The sequence below is a fragment of the Natrix helvetica genome (assembly GCF_964273705.1).
Source record: "Natrix helvetica genome assembly, chromosome: 1".
Taxonomy (NCBI): domain Eukaryota; kingdom Metazoa; phylum Chordata; class Lepidosauria; order Squamata; family Natricidae; genus Natrix; species Natrix helvetica.
In genome coordinates, this window is record NC_138548.1 from 118175886 (window position 1) to 118199844 (window position 23959).

The 23959-nt window shown below is 38.5% G+C and overlaps 1 protein-coding gene across 1 annotated transcript in view; it reads left to right on the forward strand.

Annotated features, from left to right (window-relative positions):
* Positions 1 to 22982, forward strand: part of LOC309382950 (acyl-CoA (8-3)-desaturase-like) — a gene marked incomplete at both ends in the record, with an annotated part of 40131 nt that extends 17149 nt beyond the window's left edge. The window contains 8 exons of the mRNA XM_081934940.1: positions 9404 to 9532; positions 11112 to 11172; positions 13147 to 13220; positions 14246 to 14343; positions 15261 to 15357; positions 21871 to 21950; positions 22067 to 22192; positions 22886 to 22982. Of these exons, the coding sequence (XP_081791066.1) occupies positions 9404 to 9532; positions 11112 to 11172; positions 13147 to 13220; positions 14246 to 14343; positions 15261 to 15357; positions 21871 to 21950; positions 22067 to 22192; positions 22886 to 22982 (762 nt within the window). The remainder of the gene's footprint in view (positions 1 to 9403; positions 9533 to 11111; positions 11173 to 13146; positions 13221 to 14245; positions 14344 to 15260; positions 15358 to 21870; positions 21951 to 22066; positions 22193 to 22885) is intronic.
* Positions 22983 to 23959: the final 977 nt, after the last annotated feature.

Here is a 23959-nt window from a genome sequence, read left to right on the forward strand (position 1 = left end):
ACAGTCAGACAGACAGACAGACACATAATGAACATGAATTATTTGTGTATTTTATCAAAAGCTTTTCAACATCTAATAATGAGATTACAAGTTGACCTTTATTTTAAGTCTATTATATCTACAGTAAACCCTATATCATCTAATGCATGTCTAATTTTTTTTATAAAAGTTTATTTATTTTTCTTTAAAAAAAGACAAAACAACACATACAGCACAAGAGCAGGGAAGTAAAAAAAAACACAATTTCATCAAGCATGTTGTTTGGTTACAAGTTTTTGTGCAATGGTTTTTACAATTAAGGATACGGTCACTTATTATCCATTAAACATAGTTAAATATTTCATTGAGCATTGTATGTTCAAATTGCCATTAGTGTTCTTTCTTTTGTGACAACCCTTGTTTCTTTACCTCTATAATTATATACTAGGTAACAATAAGTCTTTATAAAATTATATCACCATTCTCTCAAAGATAAAAATAAAGATTAAGTCAAAGAAAAAAGAAACTCATTACTTCATATAAGACATTTCTACTTTCCATTAGCCTTAGAATTTCCAATCATCCTCAACTCCAAATTTAATTTTCCATTATTATTTGTCAATCCATGTAGTCATTAAATATTTCAGTCTATATTTCTATCCATTATTCATTACATCATCATTATTCCATTTTATATTATAAGATAGTCACCAGCTACAATCATACCTAACAATTTAAATCATCTCACTCTTATACATTAAATACATTATTATTCTTATCTAGTATAAGTAAATAGTCTGTTTCATAGTGAAAGCTTAACATGTATAGAAAGAGAAAAAAGAAAAAGAGATTTTTTCAAAACATTAGGTATAGCTTTCTATTATTATTAATGAGATAGGATAAAGGAAAAAAAAAGATTCATTTCCAGATTTTTTTATCCAGCCATTGATAAAACAAGTCCCATAATTTATAGAATTGCTCATCCTCTAGTTCTCTAATTTCAAATGTAAGTTTACTCATTTCAGCACAGTCCATTATTTTCCGAACAATTTCTTCCTCTGTTGGTAATTTCTCATTTTTCCAGTTTTTAGCAAATACAATTCTAGCAGCTGTTAACACATTTATGATCAAACATTTCAAGCCTTTATTGTATATTTCTGGTATTATTCCCAATAAAAAAGTTCTGGTTTCAAGTCTATATGTTTATGTATCATTTTCTCCAACCACATGTGTATTTTAGTCCAATATCTTTTAGCTTCAGGACAGGTCCACCACAATGTGCCCGGCGTATGTTGACATTTCCAGCATTTTTCAGACTTATTCTTCGACATTCTTGCTATTCTCGATGGGGATAAGTGCCACCTATAAAACATCTTATACAAATTTTCTTTATATGCAATTGACATTGTCATTTTATAATTTTGAGTCCACAATTTTTGCCATTTTTCTAGGTCAATCCCATATCCAAAGTTTTTTCCCCAAGCTAGCATAGTTCCTTTCACCTGTTCTTCATATAATTTCACCTCTAATAAATAATCATAAAAATTTTAATTAATTTTTCATCATTACCTGTTAAGATTTTAATTTCCCCTTCTTTTTTTAAAAGTGACTTCACTAGAGCCTTTTTTTTTACTTTATTCCTTTTAATGCCTAAAAGATTTTTTTTCTTTTTTCGCTGAGCTTAACTTTCTCTTTTACTAAAGGCAGCGCTTCGAGGGGCTAGGGACTGGATACATTTTAACACTGTTATTTTAACACTGCTATCTAGCGGACTTTGAAACATTGTTGCCAATTCCTACTGCTGGGACTATTTTGAGAAAAAAACATCTATCCAAGGTCGAGACCTGATAAGAAGCAAGGAACACAGCTGTTTATAGCAGGCTGTTTCTTGTGGAGCTGTAAGGTCTGGAAACTTATCTTGGAAGACTTATAAGAGAAAACTGGAGTGACTTTGGAAATTACATTAAGTGTCTATACTATTTTGCTGGGGATGTGATGATTTTTTCTTTTTCCTGGTTGGTGCGTGTGCTGTTTGTCTCTTTTTTTCCTGAAGTCCTGGAGCCTGGAAGCACTGAATAATTTTTTTTTCTCTTGGTCCGTAATTTTTTCTTTTTCCGTTTTTTTTCCTTTTTTCTTTTTTGAAATAACAGAGATACAATTTTGTCTCTCTCTCCTCCCACTCCCTTTATTTACCCTTATCTTTCTTATACGGGTTGTCTTTTTTTCCCTTTCTCTCATTTTCTCTTTTTGCCCCTCTCCTCCTTCTACCTCTCTTTTATATCCTTTATTAAATCTTGCTTTCTCCCCTTATTACTTTTATCTAACTACCATACACTCTTTTCCCCTTTTTCCTCCTCCCTTCCTCTTTTCTTCTTCCTATCTTCTTTTTCTCCTAGTGTTAATTGCAATTGGACTGAACCACAAAACGAAGAAGAAGAAGAAGAGAGAATAAAATAACAAGATGAGTAGAAAGCCAACACCAGTGGGCTCTACAACAACAACTCCTGCTTCTTCACCGGCAGGAGGACAAAGATCAATACAATCTATGATTCAACAGGAAAAAGAGAAGACCATATCTTTAGATTCAATTATGCAATCAATACAGAAACTACAAACAAGCACTGATGAAAAATTGGATACACTTATAAAAAGAACAGGCAATATGGAAATGAAGATGGAGAACATAGAAAAAAAACAGATGAAGCAGAGAGAAATATAAAAGATATACAACTGTGGGTCAAAAAACAAGAAGATGTTATGCAAAAAATTGCTGAAAGAGAGAAGCAGAGAGAGAAGAGGGATGAAGAATTTGATTCCAGATTGAGTGAAGTGGAAACAGAAAGCAGTGCAATAATTGGATTGGAGATGGAGCGCTCTGAATATTTTCTGAGGTTTCAAAATATAGTAGAAGAAAAGGGTGAAAATCTGCCACAAATAATATCTGAAATTCTCATAGAAATATCAGGGATACCTGAGGAGAAGATAATGGACGGGATAGATGAGACATTTCGAGTTAATACAAGATATGCAACGAGGAACTCCTCCCAAGGGAGGTCCATGTAAGATTTACGAAAAAAGCACTAAAACTACAAATCCTGCAAAATACAAGAGATAAAAAACTGGAATACAAAGGCAAGGAGATTGCAATTCTAAAACAAATACCAAGAAGGGTGAGAGAGAGAAAAGAAGAAAATACCAATTTTTGACTACAGTTTTACTTAAAATAGGAGTTAACTATAGATGGTTGATTCCGGAAGGCCTCATGTTTGTATGGAAAGGACAGAGATACAGAATTGATACAATTGAGAAGGCAGAAGCTTTCTACACAGAACATTTGAGAGGAAAGGCAGAGAAGCCTGGAAATGAAGACCTACCAGTGCAACTGCTGGATTTACCCGTAATCGAAATTGAGAGGACAGAGGGTGCTGTAGGTGGAATTGACATTGAAGAAGGTGCTGTTGGGGGTGTAGAGATCAGAGCACAATGGGAACCAAGATCAACTAGAGCTATAAACCCTATATATAAAACATAAGGATGGAAGGAATAAAATTACTCTCAATTAATATAAATGGACTTAATTCGCCATATAAATGAAACAAAATATTTCACAAATTAGGAAAATTGAAATTAGACATAATTTGCCTACAAGAAGTACATATCCAGCAAAGAAACAGTCATCTATTAGTACAACCAAAGCTGGGAAAAAATTTTACTTCGTTAGCGGATTGTAAACAAAGAGGTGTGACTTTTTACATTAAAGATAAAATCCCTGCAAAATAAATCTATACAGACGAAGATGGAAGAATTTTTTTTTTTGAAAAAAAATTTATTGGTTTTTTTAACATTTATAGGGGAAAAGGTAAATGGAAAGGTATACAAATTTTGGCAGTTCCAAAGTGTGGCAGGCGCCCCCCCCTCCAAACTCATAGAATACATCTAGGTATAAAACATTGATACATAATCATATATAATCAGCATGTTAGTTCTGTTAATATTTTCCATCAGTTTACACATTGTAGTATATGTTCAACATATAATTCCATTACTACTTTCGGTCATTTTATAATATGAAATTTTCTTGTTTATTTTTGTGATCTGAGCTTTCTTGGTATTGCCCCTTCTCCCCCCGCTGGCAGAGCTCCGGCCCCTCCCGTGTCCTGCATATCCGTAGTAGGATCTTCTGTTTTTTGTAGGTTTATTTTGTTTTTTTCCATAAAGGCCTGTGCCTCTATGGGTGTGTTAATTCTAATTCTTGTCTCCTCCCAGAATATCAGCATACCTTCAGGCATCAACCATCTAAACCACACCCCCTTCTGGTATAATTTATTCGCCAATTGCGAATAACTTTTCCTTTTTTCCCTAATTTTCTTGGGGATCTGCTTCAGGATGGTTATCTCCCTGTCATGGTATGTTAGTGCCTGCCCCCTTTGCACACCCAGAATTTCATCTCTTGTGCTTTTTCTAAGGAATTTAATATGAACCTCCCTGGGTACATTGTGTGTTCTAGCATAAGCTGAATTCACTCTGTAAACCAGATCTATCTCCCATTCCATCTGTTGTTTCTCTTTGTGTATGTATTCAGCCAAGATGTTGGTCATAATGTCCCTTATATTTTCCCCATCTACTTCTATGACATTTTGAAATCTAAGATAAAGGGACATTCTCTCAAATTCTGTTTTCATTTGCTGAGTATCAAGTTCTTTGTTTCCCTTCTGCACTGCTTCTACCCCCCCTCACCTCCGCCACCCCCCCCTCCACAAGGTCCAGTCTCTGTGAATTCTTGTAAATTTGGACTTGGTTTTCTTTGATTTCTTCCTTCATTTCCTTTAATTGTTTCTTAATTTCTTCCTGGCCCTGTATAAGTTGCTGTAGCATTTGTTGCAAATCCATCTCTGTACTCTTAGGTTGCATCAGTTCTGTGATCTTTGATTGTGTGGCAGGACTGGATGTTGCAGATGTCGGGGCAGAAGTAGCAAAGCCAGGTTTTCCAGGAGGTGGTCTTTTAGGAGACATAGTTTATAAAGTAGAGAGATCAGTCAGTATGGAGAATGGACAGCTGGAGAAGTAGAGCAGACAGATGAGTCCAGGAGATAGAAGATCCAAGCAGAAGGGAGTTTCTTTAGTCAGTCTGGCAATAGAGAGGAATTTTCCCCCCAGAGAGTTCAAAAAATAACAATCCACAAGAGATTCCTCTGGGTGACACGGAGACAAAGACCGGAAGCCTGAATTTTAAAGGTGGAGTCAGGTTTCACAGTTCATGAAGACAACGGAAGTGTGCCATCTTGCCCTGCCAGCTTTGGGCTCAGAGGCATAATAATAAAGTTTTAAAAGTTCACAAAGTTCTCAGGTCATCAGTAAGTTATGGAGCTAAATCTAGTGAAAAATCACTTTTACAGGGGTGAGGCATCATTGGTTGGCTCTCCCCCCTCCTCCTTTCCCTGGGGGTGTGAGCAGAATTTTTCGAAGCTGCTTGTCCAAGGGGGGGGGAATCCCCCTCCCTCCAGCCGCGCCTCCAAGGAAATCCGAAAGTTTCACGTTTTAAATTGCTGAAAGGTCCATCAAGTCAAAAAAAGAGGGAATGAAGGGGGAAAGCGCCTCACCACACCGCCGTTGCTTCCTTCTATTTTTACATCGTCCGATCAGCCTGTTGCGAAGACGCACGCGTGCCCTCCGAGACTGCTCCCCGATGCCTGGAGCAAAGCGGAGAGCCCCCACCAGCCGCCGCCGATGCCAGGGTCCCCTGCGAAGCCGCTCCTTCGGCAGGACGCCTCTCCGGGGCGTCCTGTGCCCCCCAAGAAGCGGGGAAGCCCACCGGGGAGCCGGAGCGGGCAAAGGACTTCCCCGTCGCCGTCAGCCGCCGGAACCGGAAGTCGAAGATGGAAGAATTTTAATGGTGGAGATAATGGACAATGCTAGGAAAATACTGCTAATTGGAATTTACACACCTAATGAAAAACAAGATGACTTTTATAAAAAAATCCACAAGAAAATTTCTGATCTAGACTATGTTGACATTTGCATGATGGGAAACTTCAATGGTATTGTAGACCAGAACTTGGACTATAAAACCCACAAAACAACAAAACTAAATAGAAAAATACTCCCAAAGTCCTTCTTCAGGATGATGGATGAAATAAACCTAAAAGACATTTGGAGAGAAAGGAACCCCACTAAAAAACAATACACCTTCTATTCAAATAGACACTCATCGCTCTCTAGAATTGACATGATTTGGGCCTCAACGGGCATATCCAGCAGCGCACTAGACGTGGAGATTGAGTCAAACACCTGGGCGGATCACAATCCAATGGCAATAGGTTGGAGACAACAAAGAATAAGATCTAGATGGACACTAAATAACATGATATTGAAAGAGAAAGAATTTGTAAAGAAAATGGAAAAAGAATTGACTTTCTTCTTTAAAGAAAACAAAAAAGAAGACACATCCTTACAGAATCTCTGGGATACAATGAAGGCCTTTTCTAGAGGTTTGATAATAGACTATGCAAGAAAGAGAAACTTAAAGAAAAGACAAGTGTCTAAGGATCTAGAAAAAGATTACAGCACACTGGAAAAAGAACTACAGAAACTTCCACAAAAGAAAGAGATTAAAATAAAGATGGATACAATAAAACACAAACTGGACCTACTGGAAAAGGAGGACTTGGCTCAAAAAATCAGAGGCGCTAAACAGAACTATTTTGAAAATGCAAATAAACCAGGCAGATGGCTGGCATATAAACTGAGAAAAGAAAGAGAGATCAAGAAAATATTACAACTAAGAGACGAACAAGGACAATTGCACTATGGAAATATGGAAAAAAAGAAAATTATACAAGATTACTATGCCAAGTTGTATGAACAAGAGAACATAAAAGAGGAAGAAGTGAAACAATATTTACAAAATGCCAAACTCCCCCAAATACCAAATGATACTAGAACTATACTTGAAGATAAAATAACAATGATGGAACTAACCGAGGCCCTTAAAAGACAAAATAATGGGAAGGCCCCGGGACCGGATGGCCTTCCTGTGGAATTCTATAGAGCACTAGAAAAATCCTTGGCCGTTCCTTTACTAGAAGTCATGAATGAAGTAATGATTGAAAGCAAAATACCTAATTCATGGTTGGAGGCATATATTACATTGCTACCCAAAGAGGAGGCAGACCATACGCAAATTAAGAACTATAGACCTATTTCCTTGTTGAACTCAGACTATAAGCTATTTGCTTCCATACTGGCGGAGAGACTGAAAAAATACTTAAATGGGTTCATCCATCCGGACCAAAATGGTTTTTTACCAAAGAGGCAAATTAGAGACAATATAAGGACAATTCTGGATACCTTGGAATATTATCAGGTCCACTCTGGGAAGCAAGTGGCCTTGATGTTTCTGGATGCGCAGAAAGCCTTCGATAATGTGAACTGGACGTTTATGACACAACAAATGGAACAGATGAACTTTGGTAAGAACTTTATTCAAGCTATACAAACGATTTACCACAAGCAAACAGCCAAGATAATGATAAATGGAGAACTGACGGATCCAATTGAAATTAAAAGAGGTACGAGACAAGGCTGTCCACTATCACCACTGCTTTTTGTTTTAACATTAGAAGTACTAAATAGAAAGATTAGAGAAGAGGAAGAAATAAAGGGAATGACCATTAAAAAGGAAGAATACAAGTTGCAAGCATTTGCTGACGATCTAGTCTTCATTCTTGAGGAGCCATTTCAATCTGCACCTAAACTGATAGGAGAAATTGAGGCGTATGGAGAAGTTGCAGGTTTAAAAATAAACAAAGATAAAACAAAGATTTTGACAAAAAATATACCCGAAAACAAAAAGAAGAATTGGCGGAAAATTTGGAAATGCAAATCACAAATAAAGTTAAATATTTGGGGATTCACCTAACAGCCAAATGCAGCACCCTCAAAGAAGATAATTATCTTAAATTGAAGCAACAAATTGCAACAGACTTGGCGAAATGGGAGAACCTTCAATTATCAATGATTGGTAGAATCGCAACAATTAAAATGAATATCTTACCTAGACTGTTATATTTGTTCCAGACTATTCCAATTAAGTTGGGGAAAGGCTATTTTGAAGAATTAAATAAAATGGTGTTGAAATTTATATGGCAAGGGAAAAAAGCAAGAATAAAATGTAAACTGTTACAAGATGCCAAATCAAGGGGAGGGTGGGGCTTACCTGATTGGGAGTTATACTACCAGGCAGCTAGTTTGATGTGGATTAAGGAATGGATAATGTTAAGAAATGATAGGCTTTTGAATCTAGAGGGTCATGACCTGCTGTTGGGGTGGCATGCATACTTATGGTATAAAGGAACTAAAGAGCATGGTTATTTCAGAGACCATTTTATAAGAGAGGCTCTGTTATCAAATTGGGAGAAGGTTAAGAGGTTGCACTACTTGAAAATTCCAGTCTGGATATCAACTATTGAAGCCTTTTCATATCCAATAGTATTTAAAAGGGAAGAAACAGTTAGATATGCTGAATTATTGAATACAGAGGGTGAACTTAAATCTATACAAGAATTGAAACAAGAAGGTATTGAACTCAATTGGTATACATATGTGCAAATACATTCTAGATACAATGAAGATCAAAAAAATGAGGGCTTTTATGATAAACCGACCGCATGCCTAATTTTTTTATCCTGCTTCAACATTCTTAATAACAAATGGTATCATTTTGGTATAATCTATTTCCTAGCACTGCTATTAAAATCTTTGTATCAACATTATCAGTGAAATTAGATGAGCATATCAGGTGTTATTTTCACCTGCTTTTGTTTGATTAAATGCCAGTGATAAAATTCCCTGATCAATAAGCCTGATTAAATGCCAGTGACAAAGGAAGGACAATATTGCTCCCAAAGCTAATAGGGACTATACTACAGGTGAATCGAAGAAAAATTAAGAATAAAATGGTATGGAAGCAAGACAGAGACAGAGCAGAATAGATGTAGATCTCTATTTTGTTTTCTGTTTCTCCCCACAAATGAATCTCTCTAAATACATAAATAGCAGAGCAGCATCTGTTCCAGTGCTTTGACAGGCAGGGTTTTGAAAGGTGATAAAACTCATTTGCCACCTAGTCATGTTAATATCAGGGAATTTATTACAGTTCTCAAAATCCCCCCCCCCCCGTTTTGTCCACATATGCAATGAATGCTTGAGATTCTTCAAAGCTAGAAAGAGCACTTAATCTTCAAACTGTTTTGAACCTCTCCAAGATAATTCAGAGTCAGCTGATTCAACATCTCAAACTTATTTGAACATCCGATTCAAAGGTTCAATGGAATCTCCTCTCCATTACCTCTTCAAAGCAGAGCACTAAATAGTCAAGCAATCTTTTACAAGAGCCTGAATGCTTTCTTTCACTCTTCCTCTACAGGGGCATTCAGCTAATTGGTGGTCTTTGCACCATTCCCAGCATCATGCTAAACCCAACTGTTTCGAGAAGGACCCAGATGTTTCATTTCATCCCTTTATTTTGTCATTAGGGGAAACTCTTTCTTTGGAGGTAAGAAGCAACTGCTTAGATGACAACAGATTTTACTGAACCCTGGCCATTCTCCTTTCAGATCAGCATTCAGAACAGCAACTGTTAAGCCATTTCATTGTCAATTAGTTAGAGTTGAACACAGTCTACTGGGTTTATTATTTATATTTATTAGCAGCGTTTGATAAGACAGATCTCATTGAGATAGTAGATTAGTAGGGTTGGACAAAATGTTCACCCAAGGTGGCCATAACAAAAGTGTATTTCTCTATATGGACCAAAGGTGGTATCCAGCAAGTTCTGACAGGTTCTGGAGAACTGGTAGCAGAAGTTTGAGAGTGGGGAGGGAATGGGGATTTTGCAGTATCCTTTCCCCTGCCATGCCCACAATGCCATGTCCACAGAACTGGTAGTAAAAAAGTTTGAATCCCACCACTGATAATGGACCCCTGCTTTCTAAGGCTGGGTGGCATTGTCCAAGGAGAGACTAGAACTCACAATCTTGCAGTTTCTAGCCTGATGCCTTAAAACTAGTTCTCCTATGGTAGTTTATAGCTATAGTTGAATATTATGAACTGGATTATTGAGGGAATTAGCTCACGGGATTGACTGAACAATCATGTACAAAAGGATTCTGAGGAAAGCAGAAAGTTTTTATGGCCATGTGAGCGCAATCCCAAGAAGATGAGTTAGGGAAGCAAAGTAGCAGATTGTCTTCCTGTCCAAAAATCCTGGCAGCTCTGATAGGAATAGGATAGATTAAAAGATGGAAGGTAGTATGGAGCTTAAGCATCTCTTTGTTTGTTCCCTTTTGCTCTTTCTCTGGTTAATGTTATGGATTGGATTTACTATTTTGTGAATAATCTCAGTGGAGTGTTTCAGATTTGATAAGCATATTCTGCCTTGGCTGTTTCTTCAAACAAAGAAAATATAGAATTACTTGTGCCTCACAAGCAGAAATACTGGTAGAAAATGTTCTATCTCTGATGGTTTTGAGGTTGTGAGGATGTGGCAGTCAGTAAAAATATCAAAATGAAGAAGCTGCCTATTTAGCTGAGATTCTGGATTCCCTTTTTATTGTTAATTCACCTCTTCTGAAACCAGTCGGGACATTTATTTTGGTGGCTATAGGATGGTGTGGCTGAAGAGCTGATATTGGGACAATGGAAGACTTTGAACCCATCAGATCCAGGTCCATCAGTAATACTTTCCTTTGGGGCCTTCTACCAATGGGAAGATTAGTAAAAGTTTATCTAGTGTTACTGCTACCTAAGGGGACAGCTTCCTTTCCTGACTAAGAAATCTAAGTTTAAGTCTGTTCTTTCTGTATTTCTATTGGAGGGCTTAATTTTACAAGCTATCTCGCTCTGCCATGTGTTTCTGCACCTGGAATATTTGAAAATAAAGACTGCAATCTATTCTAACTACCACAATTGCAATTTATTATTGTGATAGCTATGTACATCTCACTTTTTTTGTTTTTTTTCCTGCCTGAGAATTTATTTCACAGAGCAGATGAAAAGGATGTAATATAAATGGAGCCTTAAGTTATAATTACCTATTGAAATTTATTTGCTTTTTTCATGCCTTTCTTTTACAGTTGGGTTTGCAGAAAAAGAAATACATGCCTTATAACTATCAGCACATGTATTTTTTCTTCAGTGAGTATCTTTTCTCCCCCTACCTCCTGTTAAACTCCAAATGAACTTTTTCTTCTGTCAAAAAAACAACTTTCACATCATCTTTGGACTCTTATCTATTCAACCATGAGCTCAGAGGCAGATCATATTTATGCATTCTACATAATCCCCAGCACAGTTTAGGTTAATATCAACTCTTATTAAGATAAATGATAATTATAAGATAAAGAGGAGGAGGGAAGGCGAAGAGCAGTAGTAGCAACTACAGAACATTGCAGAGAATGAGGAGGAAATCTTTCCTTTCTGAGAACTCACAGATTCCCATGAGTTTAATCTACATATTTAAGGTGGAGGGAGACATCCTGATTCTCAGTCCATACCTTCAGAAACTGACTATGCCTAAACAGTGCAAAGAGAGACACGACAAGCTGGAGAGGGTATTGCACTTTCTCATGCAACTGCTCAATTATTTGATGCTCTATAGACACAACTGAGGAGCATCCATAAATCAAATTACAGTGGAAGAAAACTGCCATGGAAGAGAGAGAGGAACATAATGGAGAATATAGTCCAACCTCTTCACCAGCAGTTGTTTTTCTTTTTGAAACTGCTTTATTCATAAGATCATAAATGGTGCCTGCTGGATCTAATCCTTGGCCCATCAAGTTCAGCAGTCCATTCTCACAATAACCAACCAAGGAAATCCACTGGTCTTCCTTCAGATGGCCTTTGAAAGCTACCACACTGCCATCCAAGCTAATAAAGATTGAATCTCATGAACTCCATGACTTGGTCCTTCCTTTCTTGAAGCCAGTCAAGCCAGTGCCACAACAACTAGTTGCTTACAGCAGTTCAGAGGGAACCTCTATCATAAGTATTTTTTTTAAAAAAAACTCTCTCCAATTAGATTAAGTGTTGAGTCTGAGTCTCAAGAACCAATAACTTGTTGGACTCTGAACAAGTTAAAAAAAACTTCCTATAAGGGTTAGGGAGATATTCTAGTTTGAAAAAAACCCAAGATATAAAAGCAAAATGTGTAACTTACAAGTGTAAGTGTATTTTCTATTGCCTCTACTATACATTTTTTTCTATTACTATTTCTATATTGTTACATTAATTACAATTATTATAATGATTACAATTAATATATTCTATTACAATATCATATTTTGGGGTACTATTATATAATAATGTTTTCTTCTTACAAACACTGTTCTCCCTTAATTCCTGTCTCTGGAATATCTTCTCCTTTTCTTCTCTGCTATTGGTCAGCAAGTAGAGTATTTGCAACTTTCCTTGATGTGCTTCTATGCTTCTTTTCCTCTGGACTATTAATCCCTCCCCTCTTTTGAAGGGAAAATGCCTTTTATTCAGGTGATTCCAATAGAAGATAATATTTGTAGCTGGGGTGGAACTGTGGGGTCCTTGGTGCTCCTTGAGGCCAGTAATTTTCTTGCAGACTTTCATTACCCAATTAGGTAACATCATTGGTGCTAGAAGGTAGTGGGGTTTGCTCTCTTTATATATACTAGTAGCTTGCCCTGTCTCTAGTTTTTATATTGTTGTAAGTCACCCAGAGTTGTATTTTACACGATGGGCAGTTTTACAAGATGTCTCTTTTGAATGAATATATAAACAAGTGAGAGGTGGTCTCACTGGATTTACCAGGGCTTTCCTCTAAATAAATCTGAATGGAGTAAGATAGTATTGTCCACTTATCACAAGGAATAACAGAGCTTCCTTTAGCTCATTCAAGTGTATTTTAGTCAATTGGTTCTAATGGAGCCAGAACGAATAGTTTGAGTGGCACAATTCAGGCCGTCTCTGCCACATACAAGTTTTGGAGTTGATTTATTTTTGATGATGAGATTCTCAAGTACAATTATAATTGTTAAATAAAATGGTAAATACAGAACATTGAGGAATGTGGTTGTTGCTTCTTTTATGGATAGAAAGGGCAGTTAATGGCTGTATGCATCTTGTTTCCTTCTGCAGCATTGCCACTGATTATAGGGCCTACTCTTCAAGTTTACTCTTTGTACTTTATATTCCAACGCAAGCTCTGGAGGGTGAGTAGACAAATAATCCCTACCAAATATTAAATAATACAATACTGAGACACCCCTCCCCCCATGGTACGTTTCTAGGTTTAGAATTTTATTTCCTTAAGAGGATTTGAAAAGGCTGAATCATTTTTAGGGGCTTATAAAATTTGTATGGCAATATTGTTAATGGGAAAGTCAATGTCACCCAATTCCAAAGTGCTTCCAGATGAACTATTGCTGGCTATCAAAAGGCCTTTTATGAAGAATGCATTCAATTTGTTCCTGGGAAAACAAACATATAGAAGGCATGTTGGGGAAACGTTAGAGGCAACTGGACAATAACATTGATTGAACTAAGAATGTACAAGAATTACAATCTAGTTTTCTCAAGTAGTGATTATGAGGACTTTGATTAAAAATGATTTATGGTGGCTTGAATAAAACTATAAAGACTTTTCCAGCCTTGCTTAAAGTGGGAATTTGCCATATACTATTCTCAAGTGCTCTAATTATAAATGTCTGAAATTTTATGAGATTATCAAAGCTAATAAAATCACTACATTCTCACCTGATATCACATAAACATGTCAGTTATTGAAAATAATGTTTTTATGAGCTCAAAGAAGTCCACACGCACAGCAACACTGGTGCTTAAAACACACCTGGTCTCTTGTATTGATAATCACTACATAAAAAGTTTGTCTTCCCTGATTAACTAAAAAAAAACCTAATAACAACATGGAAAGAAACTTCTCTCCATCTCTATCACTTTCTGGAATAATGTGACCTCAAAATATTGTACTTTAAAGAAAACCAAGCATTTGCAATCTTGTCTAGTGAATTTTTCTATGGCTCTTTTCAGTCAGTTAAATCTGTCAATCCATTAAAAAGAACTCAGGGTAGAACTGGTTCTGTCAAAATGGACAGTAAACAGAGCAGAGTTTCTAGAAGATATACATCTGGATCTGAGTAAGATATCATGTAGGTGTCTACTTGGAGCAAGAAAAGATGCTTATTCTACTCTCCATTCCTTCTCTTTTCTTCTACAGGAAATGGCATGGACTCTGGCATATTTTATCCGATTCTTTCTTGCCTTCAACCCCATATTGGGATTCAAGGGTGTTTTGGGATACCTCCTTCTTTTGAAGTACTGTTCATCATATGTACTATTTTCTTTGTGTTACACTATCTCTTCCCAGACCCTGACTATTCTCTAGATCTACATTCTCTAGATCAGCGATGGTGAACCTTTTTTGGCTCAAGTGCCATTAGTGGGTGGGGTGGGGAAATGCAGGGGCATTGTGCATGGGTGTGCCTCACCTATAATCCAACACGCGACCCCCCCCAATGCGCATGGGTCCCCCCACTTCCGGTTTGCACATAGGGTGGTTTTCAGTCCTCTAGAGGCTTCAGGGAAGCCTCTTGAAAGTCCCTGAAGCCTCTGGAGGGCCTCTGAGGGGTAGGACGGAGAGGCTCTTTTTGCCCTCCCCAGGCTCCTACAAAGCGTCTGGAGCCTTGGGAGGGCGAAAAATGGCTTTAAAAAAGGCTGAACTCAGCTGGCCAGCGTGCGCCTGCACGCTGTCCAGCTGACAGGGCAACGCCTCCCCTACCCTGACAAATGGCTCCGCCTGCCATCTGTGGCACACATGCCATAGTTCCGCTATCCCGGCTCTAGATTATCATTTCCCTAACTTCCATATGTGTGGGCTTCAGTTCTACCACTGCCATTATAATAGCTATCTGGAATAAAGCCAAGCCACTCTGTAGTCTCCATTTGGGATCAGTTTCCATGGTATCTGGTCAACCTTCCAAATTTGTCCACTAAATCAGAAAGATTGGGGGTCCTGGTCTTTGGTTTTAATCTGACTCATTGTCACTGGAGGAGTGTTAGAAATGTATTGATTTCCATAGAAAGGCATCATTAGGTCTAGTAAATGTCTTGTATTCTACGCCTAACAAACAAACAAATAAATTTGTCCCACTATTCTACTTAAAGGCTTGTTTGTGTAGATATAGTTTCACTTTGCCTAATTTGCCTGACTTTGCCTCATTTCTGTCTCTCAGTGTTCTTGAGAGTATTATATTTACATGGATAACACAGACGAATCATCTTCCTATGCCCATCGATCATGATAAAAATATGGATTGGTTCTCTACACAGGTAAGAGAGATCTGAGAGATAATATTTATGGCTGTATATGATTAAACTTTAGCTTGTCTGCGTAACTTCATTATATGACTATAATTTAATTATTGCCCTCTATTCTGTTTATATTTTAAATTGTGGTTTATTTTAATCTCATTTGAAACTGTAGTTTTTGTCTCTGGAACTTAGTACTTTGATATGGCCCAAGTGCTAATCAATAAAGATTGATTGATTGACAATAATTCACAGATCCATAATAATCAATTATAATTTGCACATGTGAAAACTGAATTCCTTTTTTGAAGTTATTTTTACCTATTATTATTTCTTTTACCGTGCTTTTCCTATCATAGAAAAGTTTGAAGTGTGTTTAGAAATGCTATGCCTTTTCTTATAGATTATGATTGCCCTTGCTTTTGTTTGGACTTTATAAAAATGGAAATGAGATGAGTAGAACAAATATTCTTTGGCCTCATTTTAAGACAATAGTGCTAACTGAAAGAGAAACTGGCCAGTGCAGAAAAATTTCCATTCCCAGCATCTGGTTTTCATCCAGATCAGGATATTCTCTCCTCCCCCCAAGTTTTATTTATTTTATTTATTCAATCCAATTTTTATCAAACAGTGGGTTGTCTGGGTGCAATCACATTTAAACAATCATAATATTCGTCTTTGTTGTCACATTTATCTCCACTATTACCACATAGTAGCAATATTGTAATAGCATAGTGATGCAATAACAGTAATACTTGGCATTATGTACTTTAACCACTCTTCTCTTTAATACTTCATCCTTTAATATCTCTTCTTCTCTAACTTCTGTCTCTCTTATCTAGCAGTTAATAACATATAAGATTAAGTATATCCTACGTCAGAAAAGAAAAAAAAAGGAAATAAAAGAAAAAAGAAAATAGAGGGAGATATAGGGAAGAGTAACTCAAAAATAACAACAGAGAAGAAAATAATCCCTTCATCACCTCATTGTCCACTTCAACTTTATAATTGCTATGTCTTAAAGAAAAGAAAGGAAAAGACAAGGCAAGTCCAAACAGCAATAAAGAGAAGGAAAAAAATAATCTCACCATTATCTTTTGCTCACCTCGATAATTTAATTGTTATGCTTTTTTGTGGCGGGGGGGGGGCTGCCTCCCATATTCCTCCCTTACATCTCTAATTTTATCTATATCTACTTCTTGGATGTTTGGTCTAAATATTCCTGCCATCTCCACCCTTTTCCGCTGCCTAACTTCTAAGCTTTCTATCCCAGCCCCTTTCTTCCTTTCAATCATATCATTCAACTTTCCTAATATATTTCTCCCCTTTTTTAATTCATCCACCACTATTATTTTTATTCTTATCTCCTCTTTATTGCCCCCCTTTTTCATTTCTTTTATTGGCTTTTCCCTTTCTTTTGTTAGCTCCTCATTTTCTTGGGCAACTTGATCTTCGCTCATTAACCCTTGTATGGAATTTTCCATTTTTCCCATAGTCTCCTTAAAACTTTTCTGCATCATGTCCATTACATTTTGAAAAGTACACCAACCTTCTTTAAAACTCATTTTGTATGAATCTACAGCAGCAGTTCTCAACCTGTGGGTTGCGACCTCTTTGGAGGTTGAACAACCTTTTTACAGAGGTCACTGAGGAGCCTCCCGCAGAGCGGCTGGCGAGAAGCTGGCCCGAAGGGAAGGAGCAACCTGTGGATTGTGACCCCTTTGGGGGTTGACCAACCTTTTCACAGTGGGTGCCAAGGAGCCTCCCATGGAGAAGCTGGTGAGAAGCCGCCCCAAAAGGAAGGAGCGGCTTGGGTTCCCTGCACGGCCAAATTAGATTTGCCAGAACACTGACCGGCTTCCCAGCAGGCCAGTCCGCCTAGCCTCCCATGCAGAGAGGCTGGCGAGAAGCTGACCCAAAAGGAAGGAGCAACCTGTGGGTTGCGACCCCTTTGGGGGTCGACCAACCATTTCACAGTGATTGCCAAGGAGCCTCCCGTGGAGAAGCTGGTGAGAAGCCGGCCCGAAAGGAAGGAGTGGCTCGGGTTCCCCACATGGCAGAATTAGGTTTGCCAGAAGACTGATGGGCTTCCCAGCAGGCCAGTCTGGCTGGCTTCCCATGCAGGTTTTACAGTGACTGTTCCAGCCTAGGAGCTCCTACAGGGCACATGGCTTCGCCGGGGTTGAACTGCATGAAAGGGGGAGGCTTGGGCAGTGAGAAGGGCAATGGCTGAGGAGAGGCAGAGGCGGCAGCCGAGTCTCCACCTGACATTGCTTTCCCCCCCTCCCTCAAGCAGAGGCCTGGCTCCGCTGAGCCGGCTCTGCTTAGTTCCTTGTGATCCGAGGGGGAGATTGTTAGCTGCTCATCTCTTGTCTGTGCGCACAACCAAAATACCCTCCTGGGCCAGGATCAAGGCGGAGCGGGCAACAATTCTCCTCCCGCTGTCGCCATTGCGCAATGAGGTGAGTAACTGGGTATGCAGGTCAGGGGAGCCACGCTGCACTGAAGACTCCTCAGCGACAGACTCAGGTCGGTGTGAGCTGCTGTCCCCTTCGTGTTGGCTCAGGAAGGAGGGGAATGGGAGACGACTTCCGGTCCCTGAAGGCAACGGATGTGTTGTCTGCCGCTCGTCTCCCCGGCCAGCTCCGTAAGGAGCACAGTGGGCCCTGAAGGGTTTCCCTTGCTGAAGCCCCCCAAAAGGCGGCAGCCGGCGGGGTGCTTTTCAGCCTTGCCTAGGGGCCGGGGAGTGAAGAGGGGGCGAGGGACAGCACTGCGCTGCCCGCCTCTTTGGCAAATGGACCCAGAGGAGAAAATGTAATTGGAGAAGTGCGGCAGGATCCTGGTGTTGGGGGGGATCCATCCTGAACTCTCTGATTGATCAAAGGGAAAGCAGCAGACTCCTGTAAGTTTTGTGCTCATCCTATTTGAGTGGTGATTAGAGGGGGGCGTTTCTCTTTTCTAACCCCCCCTTGGAATAAGCAGCATTTGAATGATCTCTCTTAAAAGGGAGACAACAAAGGCTGAGCTGTCACTTGAGCTAGCCAATGGTGAAAGATCTTTATGACGATTGCCAGGAATGACTGTGGAGCCTTTTCCCTTTAAAAACCTGGATGGAGATTTCTGCTTTCTTTCTCCCTGTGGAAAGAGGAGCTAAGATGGCGCCCGCCCTTCTTTGTTTGTTTAATCATAAATGAAGTCTGCCCTTCGAAACCACCCTCAGCATTACTACGCTCCCGGAGGGAAACCGAGACCCCTTCCTGAAATGTGGTTCTACTGAACTTTGCTTATTAGATACTTTACATCTGGTTTGCCTCGTGCCTTGGAACTGTGAACGGCCGCTTTTGGCTTTGTTTTGTACTTTGGAGACTGGCACAGCTGCGTAATCCTCGGACGCCATTTTCTTGGAAAAAGATTGACATCTCTGAACTTTAAATAAATGGGGCCAAAAAAGCCACCGACGGGCAAGTCACTCTCAGCCCCCCCATCTGCCTCTTCAAGTCCCAGTATGCAACAGACAAAGATTACATCATTGTTACAGCGGGAGGGGACTGGAGAGGGACCAAAAGAACTATCTGTTACTCAAATGTTTCAAGAACTGATGAGGGGACAGAATGATTTGAAAAAAGAAATGACAGAGCTCAGAGAAAAACTCAGAGATGTTAAACACCATATTGCAGAGAATAAACAAAAGATTTTGGTGTTAGAGGAGGAAGCGGCTGGACTGGGGGAAGAGATTAAAACAATGGAAGGGAAATGTAGACTTGGAAAACTTTTTTGCAAAAATAGAATTTGAAAGAATGTTAAATTTCTCAGGAGGACCACAAGGGATGAGGTACTTGGGATCCAAAGGGAGAGACCATTGAAGTATAAAGATGAAGAAATCACCATTCTTAAGCAGATTCCAAAACAGATAAGAGAGAGAAGGAGGAAGTATTTCCCTTTAGCAAAGAAATTATATAATAAAGGAGTCTGGTTTAAAGGGTTACTGCCAGAAGGAATGTTGATCTTCTGGGATGGAAATAGGATTAGAATCAATACAGTACAGGAGGCAGATGCCTTTATTAAAAAAAATATCTCCTCCTAGAGGACGAACATAGTGAGGGTGGTGGCAGGAGCAGCATGGTGCAGGACAAGAAGGAGGGGGGGGGGCTGAAGGCTCCTCTGGGGACAGTGAGGAAGAAGCAATATCGAAAAGGCTCAGATCACAAAAATAAAAATATTTGAAATAAATAGCAATTGGTGATACCTTAGAAGTGACAAAGGAAAATGAATGAACACATGGTTAACATTACAGAATAAGATCTTGTTTTCTGCTTATGTTTTGTATTTTGTTTTTAAGATTGTAAAATCTGTGAGTGCTGGATGGATTACTAACACCAGTGTGGGAGCTGCCAAAATTTTTTGTATACCGATTTACCCTTCCCCATATATGTGTAAAAACCAATAAAAATTTTTTGGGGAAAAAAAAGGAAGGAGAGGAATGGAGAGCAGCAGCAGCAGCAGCAGCTGGTAGGGTGCAGGGAGGGAAGAGCTCCAGTTCTCCTACACTGCAGAGGGCTCTCCTGACGCAGGGCTCTGGAACTCTTCCCTATCTGCATCCAGAGACGGCTGCTCCAGCTCTTTCCTGAGCCAACATGAAGGGGACCGTGGATGGTGGTAACCTGAGTCTGGCGCTGAGGAGTCTCCTGCACAGCGTGGCTCTCCTGCATAGCGCAGCCAGCTAGTTACTTCTCAGTGGCGGCAGCAGAAGAAGTTGCTGTTCCCGCCGCCGTGATCCTGGTCCAGGAGGGTATTTTGCTTACATGCCCAAGAAAGAGGTGAAAGAGAAAAGGGGGGAGAGAGAGAGAGATAGGGAAATGAAAGAGAGCTGGAAGGAGAGAATGAGAGAGACAAAAAGAGAGGGAAAAATCAGGGGGAAAGAAAGGAAGAGAAAAGAAAGAAAGAAACTAACTTTCTCAGACCTATGACGAAAGCAATGGCAAGCTAGATCTATTGCCAAGAAAACTGCAGTTTGCCATTAGGCACAAATTGAAAGCAAGCCTGATATTTTTTAAAGAAAATAACAGAGATGCCCCCCAAAATGGATCTAAAAATAAGATTATTTATAATTTTGGATAATGTATTATATTGTCAAATGCAAAAGAAATCAATATATATATCCTATTGCTGTTGAATTCTTCCTTTATCTTTTAAGCAATTTCTATTATTCCCCATTCCAGTTGCTCAATTATACAGCTACTAGTGTCTGTATCCAATCAAAGAGCTACAGTGTTTACAGCTTACACTATTTCCACTCTCTTTCTCTTAATTTCTTTGGTAAACAAATTCCAGGTGCAGGCAATTTATCTAATTCTTATGATAGTCTTGCAACACTGTTTCCAATATACTGTTCAGGATTAATTTCTAATCCACACTTTCTTCTCTACTTTTTCACACTTCCCCCTCTGGGTTTTGCTCTGGCCAGAAGATGTCGCTGTTGCACTGTTTCTCTTCTACTTCTCTTCCTTAGTTTCCTTTGTTTACACCATATTCTTTTAAAGTTCTGGAACCAAATTTTAACCCAAATAAGAGTTTATTAAATCCTTAGATGGCCACTCTGCTTTTCTTCTTTTAGCATTTATAGTATCCAAATAATCAAACAATATATCTTATTTTGGATCTCTTTCAGCTCTGTGCTTATCCGCCACTGTTTCAGGGGTTGGAGGCTTGACAAAACTACCCCCTTCTTTTTCAGCCCCACTGTTGATCAATCTTTTCTAGAAAGGGGCATTTCTGACAGAAGTTTTAAAAAACCACAATCTCCTCACACAGCCACCACACTGTTCTTCTTCAATATCACTCCTGCACAAATTTTACTGTCCCAGTTGCCCCACCTTCATGACTGCCCAAAAATGGCAGTTGCCCCTGCTGTCGTTCGGGAGAGTTTGCTTTGCAGCTAATGAGGAAATTGTAAGTTTCTCATGGTCAGCAAAGAGCCTTTCCTTCCTTCATTGTCCCTCCAGGATAGCTATAAGGTCTCCCATCAGCATTTACCGGTTGGATTTCATGGGGCTCAGCAGAGCCTTGCTATTTTCCAGCCATTCTCACTATGATGTCAACTGTCCCAGGACATTCTTTTTAGAAAAGGAGGCCGGTGAGTTCAAATCATACCAGACAACTTGGTTCAGTCTGGAATAAGTAAGGGGAAGCTTTGAAAATTACTATTGAAAAGAAATGTTTCACAAAATGAAAAATAAGTATATTACTAGAATTATATTTTAATTCTCCACATTTTCAAAACTGTACTCTGGTGACTATCAGATTTGATAACAAATGAGTATTTAAACTCTACTATTAGGGTAATATAATTTAAGATTTCCAAAATTCAATATATTTGTCTAGAAATACTAGTTATATACCAATACGTACAATCCAACCAACATGAATATAAATATAAATCATGGACAAATATAAATATATATTGTGGACATTTGCTTGATCTTCCTTCATTCACAGTATGTCTGGACTAACATCTGTCTTTCTCTCTTCTCCCAGGTTCAGTCAACGTGCAATGTAAATCAATCTTTTTTCAATGACTGGGTAACGGGGCACCTGAATCTTCAAATTGAGCACCAGTGAGTACTGATTTAGGGCAATAAGATTTTAAACTATCAGTGAGAAACTGCTTCATAGTTTGAATAAGGCAAAAAGTAAAGTATCAGAACTTCTTTGCCTTCTTTTCTGCCTATAGTCTCTTCCCTACGATGCCTCGCCACAACTTTTGGAAGGTGACTCCTTTGGTGAAATCCATGTGTGCTAAACATGGTATTGAATATCAGTCAAAACCTCTCTTCACTGGCTTTGCTGACATTGTGTAGTAAGTATCAGACTATCAGGCCAGAAGAGGAGTTGGGGATCTAGGAAACATTCAACACATGCTTAGTCCTTAAGCATGTGTTCTATCACATGGATCTTTTATAAAATTATTTAGTATTAAATAATTAGTTATCAGTTAACATCAAGGCAATGGCAAACTATTTCCATATTCCTTGCATGAAAATTACACTCCCAGATGCCTCCTAAAGATAGGCAGACTCTGCCTTCTCCCTATCATCATGACTATGAAATTTGGGTGCTTAGATAAAGTACTACTTTATGTAGACTTTATATAAGTCCATATAAAGCAGTGGTGAAATTCAATTTTTTTTACTACCGGTTCTGTGGGCATGGCTTGGTGGGCATGGGGGGAAAGATATTGCAAAATCTCCATTCCCACCCCACTCTGGGGTCAGCCAGAGACAGTACTTTCTGGTTCTCCGAACTATTCAAATTTTCCACTACCGGTTCTCCAGAACCTCCTGGATTTCACCCCTAATGTAAAGCATACTGTCAAGACATGTCAAATACCTAAAAGGATAAGTATCACTCACGGAGATTTTTGTGCTACTTTTTCTGTCCTCAATTTACTGCACTTGAATTCACTTTTCTGCTTGAATCAGAGGCAGACTTTTTCTAAGTAGGACTTAACTCTCATGGCAATGAAGAGAAACTTACTTTCTCTTATTTTCAGTTCCTTGAAGGTTGCGGGTGAAATCTGGTTCCAAGCATATCATCTTGAACAGAAAACACAAAATCCTAACATCTCCTTCACAAGGGAAGAAGGGTGAAGAGACAAGATAGATCTGAGATGGACCTTGAGAGGCTTCAGGCATAGAAAAACTAGAGTAATTTGTGAATGAAACAGAATGCTGGAGAGCCTTTTGGCCTCAACTCAACTTTTGGCATGTTTCCTAATGAGTATTCGCATTGCAAGCAACACCCATCCCCTTTCTTGCTTTTGGGTCTTGGATGTATCATAAATAAATAAAGTTTCTTTATACTTTTCATTGAATTGCTTTGTTTCTTATTTTTACATATGTCCTCTGTTTTGCACTGGTTCTGAAAATAAACTTAATGGCTATTGCAGTGGATTCTGGATTATGATATGAGATTAAATTGCATCAGCGGATACAAAAAGCAGCTAAGAAATCAATCCATATTTCTTCTATTTTGTTTTCATCATTTGGAGATTCCATATTATTTACTTTTTTCACATTTTTTTTATTTTTAAACATATAAGACAACATTAAAAACATTTCATCCATTACATACAGCATGTCGTTTGGTTGGAAGTGTTTTGCATCTGTATTTTCGATTACACATACAATCACAGTTTTTCCCTCCAATATAACCAAGAACCTCACTTTCATTGTACAGGATATGTTCAATGACGATTAATATTTCTTTCTTTTCAATAAGCTTAATTCTCTTACATTCTTGATTGTCTGCTTAACAACAACGTACCTTTATGCAATCATTGTCTCATTTTAAATATTTTTACAGTGTAAAAGAATTTACCAAGTATTTATGTTTATATATCTATCACTACTTTCAACAGGATATCTTTATAGTATGCACTTAGAGTTATATATTACCAATCTTCTATCAAATGTACATTAGTTCATTTATTATCTTTGTCCTTCATTTTATAACAAAAAATTCTAAATTATTCATATATATGTCAGTGTTTCATTGTATTATTATTAGTCTAACAACATTATTATATTTTTGCTTTTCTCCTTCAATTAAAACATTGTTATTAGTC